Source organism: Crocodylus porosus, unplaced genomic scaffold (genome assembly GCF_001723895.1).
Source record: "Crocodylus porosus isolate Cpor-Errol unplaced genomic scaffold, CroPor_comp1, whole genome shotgun sequence".
Lineage (NCBI taxonomy): Eukaryota > Metazoa > Chordata > Crocodylia > Crocodylidae > Crocodylus > Crocodylus porosus.
The window spans coordinates 61490896-61497186 of NW_017728949.1; the positions used below are offsets into that span (position 1 = coordinate 61490896).

Genomic DNA, 6291 nt, shown 5'->3' on the forward strand with positions numbered 1-6291 from the left:
GCCGGGGCCAATCATGGGTTTGCCTTGGCCCCAGACCAAGCGGCCCCACCACAAGATCCCAGCGACTTCAGAGCAGCACCCTCCTGCGCACCCTGCCAGCGTGGCTGGGGCTGGTCTCCATGGCAAACCCCAGCCTTGCGCTATCCCAGCACAGGTGCGGCTGGGGTCTCCATGGAGACTGGCCCCAGCCATATTGGCAGGGGCTGCTGGGAAATGGAGTCCACTGCTGGCCAAGGTTCCCTCTAAGCTGCGCACATGTGCAGCCATGCACAATAAAAAATCTTGCCAAGCAGTAACATTTTAATGCCGTGCACCCGCCCCAACCTGGCCACAGGCTGCTGCAGGAGGGGCGGGCACACATACCCGCGCACTCCCAGCCAGGATCATAGCCACAGGCAGATAAGTTTCTTTCTTTATCACTAGGCTTGGGGGGGATGCGGGTTGGGGAGGGGGAGCTCCACTGCTGGCTGTGGCTGGGGGACAGCAACCCTCGGCACCAAGGACCTTCCTGGAGAGGAGCTGGGCTGCGGCTTCCCAGAAACTTTGAGCGCCGCCTCCAGAGCGTGGCGCAGGGCAGAGACAGCGGGGCCGGCGCGGGACACTTAATCACAGATCGCTACATCTTAGAGGGAACATCGGTGCCAGCCCATGGGCCAGACTTTGTCCAGCCCTGCTTTAGGTGCTCTATGTCAACTGCATCACAAATCTGATGCTTGTCTAGCTTCATCCCAACCATGCAGTTGGTCCAATAAAAGACATCACTCAAAAATCTTTGCCCACCATATCACCAGTCAGTAAGAGCAAAGTTACCATGCACTGGCTGCTTAGTAGCCTGGTTCTACCCAGGAATTGGTTTGGCACATCACAAAAACAGGTGCCAAATCGGGCAGTAATAGGTACCCTGCCTTGGCAGTGGCAGCAGTATGGCTAATGATTACATGTGCATGGAAAATGATGTAAATTGCCAGCAAAAGATGGGGATAAGGGAGTTGCAAGTGAGAAGAACAAGGGAAAAGTTTGCCTGGAAAGACAGCTCTTCTGTTTCGAAGGGCAGCACTTCAACAGCAAGAATACTTTGAGCCAAGAGCTGTGGAAAGCTTGCATTTCACTGGTAAAGTGCAGCAAGTGCGAACTAAGCTAGGGTGGAAGGGAGCTTGCACCACATATCGCTCAAAAGTGCAAGGTTACCGTTCTCAAAACCTTGAACGTTGCTGACCCAGAGTATGCTGATGAAACTTGGCTTGCAAAGAAACCGGTGAGGGCTGTGAATGCAAGTGTCTGAATGCTGTCAGGCAGCACAGAAATGGAGCCATTTTCAGTGACTAGGCTATCTCATACCAGTTTGTCTTTAATACTGTTTCTGTGAATGATATCCGTAGTAACTGACTGAAACCAGCCATTTTCACAAATATGGCAGATGCTTTGGTCTTAGAGAGCTGGTTAAAATGTAGTGGTCAAAATACCCAGGGAATAGTACATTTTCAAAGGTCAATCAGTCAGTTGACCACTTTCAAGTACAGGCAGTCCTCGGACTTACGACACAATCGGTTACTGAAAACCACGTCTTAAGTCGAAACTTTGTAACTCGGAACCAATTTTCTCATGAGAAACAATGTTATAAATGAAGGATTGGTTCCTGAACCCAGGCCCAATACCCTATTTTCACCAAAAATACCCCAGAATGTTGTACTCAATCAATTATAGATGAGTAATATAGCTACATTGATGTATTTATACTGTAAATAGCAATCATATTGATTTGGAAGGATTTCTTTTAGGTGACTTTGCTGAAAATTTTTGAGGGGCTCTTGGCTGGAGTCTTCTCAGGAGTTTTGGCTGCAGGTTCTTCTGGAGTCTCGTCTGCTTTTTTAAAGAAAGTGTCCAAGGAAGTTTGGACAGACGTTCTCCAGGGAGATGAGCGATGCAGCTAACTTGTTTGCTGGCATGGCATCGTATTGGATCAAGTGTTGTAAAGGCAAAACAGACCTCAGAAAGTTGAGCCAGAGTGTCAATTTAGAAACGTTGTAAGTGCGAAATGTTGTAACTCAAAACGTTGCAAGTCAGGGACTGCCTGCGGTTCCTGCTGTGTCCAGTGGAAGTACATGATGACTGCTAGTGTTCAGGAGCTTCAGTTTAACTTTGTCGACTTAATACTACTTAAATGTTGACAAATATGTGGAATTAAACTTAATGCTTGCCCTGTGTATGCAATAAATTATTTGGTGTGACTTGGGACAGAGGTGATCCGTTGGAAAAAAACTACTGCCAAAAGAGATTTAGTCTGAATCTGTTATTTTAAAAATCAAAATGGCCAGTTTCTTAAGCCCTTTACTTGAACAAATATCCCACTATAGTCAGTAGGGACTTTTGACACAATCCTTCAACCTTCAAATAAGGCAATTAACCTCATTTGACTTCTAAAACTAAGCATCCTTTAAAGTATAGCTGCCCATTCTCTTGGTGAAAAGCCCTTCTGCAACATGTGTTACTTGTTATTTCTAATGGTATCCAGTTTATGGTTAGTACACACCTGCACCAGACTTTTTACTTTGCATCGAGGGAAGAGGTTCTGAAATGCTGGTCAAGATTCATGGAGGTTCCTAGTGACTTCAGGTCCGGTGTTTGGGTGTCCATGAAATAAAACGCCTGTAGTCACTAGTTGTTCTTGTTGGCGAGGGAAGGGACATATCTCTGGTAGAGACTCACAAAGGTCAGTCCAGGCCAGCTGTTCCTCAAGAGGACTTGACCAATCCTTTTTTTTGTTAGTTATCACTACGCTCCTTGAGCCCGGCGTTTTTGTTTTGTCCACTGCTTGGACAAAGCGGTAGAGCTGGAGCTCTTTTTAATATGCACAGACCACTATAACTGTGTAGCCCCCCCTCCTAAATTTCATGGGCTTTGTGAATGCCAAGCAAAACTTCAGCTTCTGAATTTAAGAAGTCTTTCTGTTTTCTGGGGCGGTGCTTTTTGGTTTGAATATTTTAAAACATGTTTTTAAATTATTTATTCCTTTTTATGGTGCATCAGCACTAGACAAGGTGTGAAATTGCTTGACAAGTTGCTTTCAGGGGCTTGGGAGATGATTGCGAGCGAGGTTATATGAAGTACCCTACAGAAGTGGAATAAGTGTTCTGACAAACAGTAACTTAGGAGTCTGGATGCTGGTGAGAAATACGTAGGCATTAGCATCTGATGGGGTGCTGATGGGTGTCAGAGCTATGCGGTAATTCAGTTGCTGTCCTGATTTCTGTGCCCCACCGCAAAGCCTGAGAAACTTTGAGCTGAAACCCAACTTGAGTTGGTAAGTAATAGGGAAGGGAATGAGAAGTATTTAGCATCTCTTAAAAAAACAAGCCATTTTAAATACGGCCCTCTTCCTCTGGTATGCAGTCCAGTGGCTTCTGGTATGCCGTGCATTGTTGAACGTGTCAGTCCTGTTCTTTCAGCAGTTGTTCTCATCAACAATTTATCATCCTTTGTTTTGTTAATGCCTTTCTGTACACGCAGTAACACAGCATGCCCTAATCACTGGGGCGGGTCCTAGAAAGCCAGCAGGCGATAGGGTCATCTGCTTTCTTCCGTTTCCTTCAGATGGATATTCGGTCTCGTCTAATGAAAATGGAGGCAAGTCTGACTCGGTGGCCAATTTGCAGCCTCAGCCATCCCTCAACTCAATCCAAAGCTCTCCAGGCCCAAAGCGGTCAACCAATACACTCAAGAAATGGCTGACAAGCCCCGTGCGTCGGCTGAACAGCGGGAAGGCGGAGAGTAACATCAAAAAACAGAAGAAGGTCCGAGATGGCAGGAAGAGCTTTGACCTGGGCTCCCCGAAGACGGGAGATGAGACCACGCCTCAAGGGGACAGTGCAGATGAGGTAGGTGGTAACTTTTTATCCTGGGTGGGACTGATCTCTGGCACGTTCTTTGCGTAATTCCAGCTTGAGACCAAGTAGCCTGGGGCCGGTGGTGGATAGCCATTTTATCTTCAAGGGAAACTACAATATAACGGGAGAGATTCAGATACCACTTCCTTTGGAGATACCCAATCAAGTACCAAACCAAAACCTAATCATATGGATCACGCAGATAGCATCCTAGGACTTTGGGTCTGATACCAGCTGGGCTAAAAAGAACACAGCCCTAGGAAATGTTGTGCCAGCAGATGTTGGGTGGTAACCGCTGCAGTTTTACATATTCAATGACAGAGTCCAAATTCGAATGTACAGTAGTCGTTCCCGAGCAGCAGTTATCAATTCATGCTGAAACTTATGACTTATGCATTTTAAAATAAAAGGAAAATGCTTATTTTTAAGCTGTAAAGATTTATAAAGCTATTAAATATGCTAACCATGTATACTAGTAATGACCATAATTACTCTCTGGGCACATTCCTTACAAGACCTACCCCCTTTCTTTCTTTTTTTAATGATGGTCCTTGTCAGATAAGCTGAATGGAAAATAGAGGTTGCATAACTTAAGTGTGTGGGAAAACAGGAGACTTAAAATAATTCAATGTAACCAATAGCTTTCAGAGTTGGAAAAAGAGCTTGTTGTTAGGGAATAAGACAGACATGGAGATCTTAAATCCCTTTTGGTGGATTAAATGTTATTATATAATTTAACAAATTATCTTGACATTTGTAAATTTTTTTGCTCTTATACACCACAACTAATATCTTCTAATAGCAAAAAATTGTTCAGTGCAACTTCCCATATCTTCTCCACCAGGACAAGCAGTCTTATTCATACCGCTCCCCCCACCACCCTCCAGCCCTAAGTTAAAACATCCATGGTATTATAATTAAACAGAAATCTAAATAACTAGGCTCTGCTTGTATGGAAAAAAAGTTGTTCCCTCCCTTTTGTCTAATGATGTTGGCCTTGCCTTCAGAAGAGCAAGAAAGGTTGGGGAGAAGATGAACCAGATGAAGAATCGCACACGCCGCTCCCCCCTCCGATGAAGATTTTTGATAATGACCCTGCACAGGATGAGATGGTAAGACATCATCTACTATACCAGTTTGCTGACTGATTTTTACTTCCCAAATGACTGGGCTACATTTGTTTGAATAAGGCATTTACAGTGAATGAGTTTTCCCATAACCTTGGGCTGAACACGTGATTATAATAGATGTTTATAAGCTTGGTGTCCAGACCTCCTCGCTGAATGGCATTAAGTAATGGTCTTCCACTTTAGATTCAATGCTGTGGAGCATATGGGCACTTCTCGTGTTTTTACATATCTAGGTTTCACTCCTTTATAATAAACTCGACTAAAATGAGGCAATTCTAGTTGACCTTCCTATTACATCCACGTTGCTATGTTTCACAAGTGCCCTTGATATCTGGCAGTAGGAATGCACATGCTTCTTGGGGACTTCTTGAGTTGAGTGACTCAGAAAAACATCATGTAATACAAATGTATGAAATTAAAAAAGATGAGCGTCAGGAGGCCTGGGCACTATTCGTGAGTCTCAGTTGCCTTCCAGGGTTCCCTTAGCAAGTCCCTTCCTATCTTTGCACCCCAGAACTTCCACACCCAGCTTTCAGGCTCAGCTATCTTAAAGTAGCCACATGGACCACTGAGTATCCAACAGACCTTGCGGGTGACTAAATATCAACTTTTAATTGAGCAGGAGGGCACACAAGCCCCCATGGCTCACCAAAAGCATCCAGGAATGTCTCCTAGCTAAAAGGGAGGCGTATACCCAGTGGAAAAGAGGGGACATCACCAGGGATGACTATACTGCAGTTGCTCGTGGATGCAGGGGGGCAGTCAGGAAGGCCAAGGCAGAGATGGGACTGGAACTAGCTTCCCGGATTAAGGACAAGAAGTCCTTCTTTAAATACATAGGGGGTAAAAAGAAGGTTCTGGGTAACATGGAGCCCCTGCAGGACACGCTAGGAAATTTGGTCATCGCACCAGACGATAAAGCCAACATATTTAACAATTTCTTTGCCTCAGTCTTCCTAAGCAGAGACCAGAACAGCCACCTCCCTGCTGGGCCCCCCTCAGGCCCCGGGGGAGGCGCACCTAGGCCGAGGGTTAGTGAGGAACTAGTTAGGGAGCTTCTGGAGGGATTGGACATATTCAAGTCAGCTGGTCTGGACAATCTCCACCTAGAGTACTAAAGAAATTGGCTGAGGTCATTGCGGGACCCCTGGCATGGTTTTCGAGCACTCATGGTGCTCTGGTGTGGTGCCAGAGGACTGGAAGAGGGCCAGTGTGGTTCCCATCTTCAAAAAGGGGAGGAAGGAGGACCCGGGAAACTATAGGCCAGTTAGTCTTAC

The 6291-nt window shown here is 45.6% G+C and overlaps 1 protein-coding gene across 7 annotated transcripts in view; it reads left to right on the top strand.

Moving 5' to 3' along the window:
- Window positions 1–6291, top strand: part of KALRN (kalirin, RhoGEF kinase) — a 750361-nt gene that overhangs the window by 667705 nt on the left and 76365 nt on the right. For 5 of the 7 annotated variants that reach the window (XM_019553787.1, XM_019553783.1, XM_019553782.1 and 2 more), the window contains 2 exons: window positions 3592–3875; window positions 4892–4996. In XM_019553787.1, the coding sequence (XP_019409332.1) occupies window positions 3592–3875; window positions 4892–4996 (389 nt within the window). The remainder of the gene's footprint in view (window positions 1–3591; window positions 3876–4891; window positions 4997–6291) is intronic. The other 2 variants (XM_019553780.1, XM_019553784.1) reach the window with 1 other exon arrangement.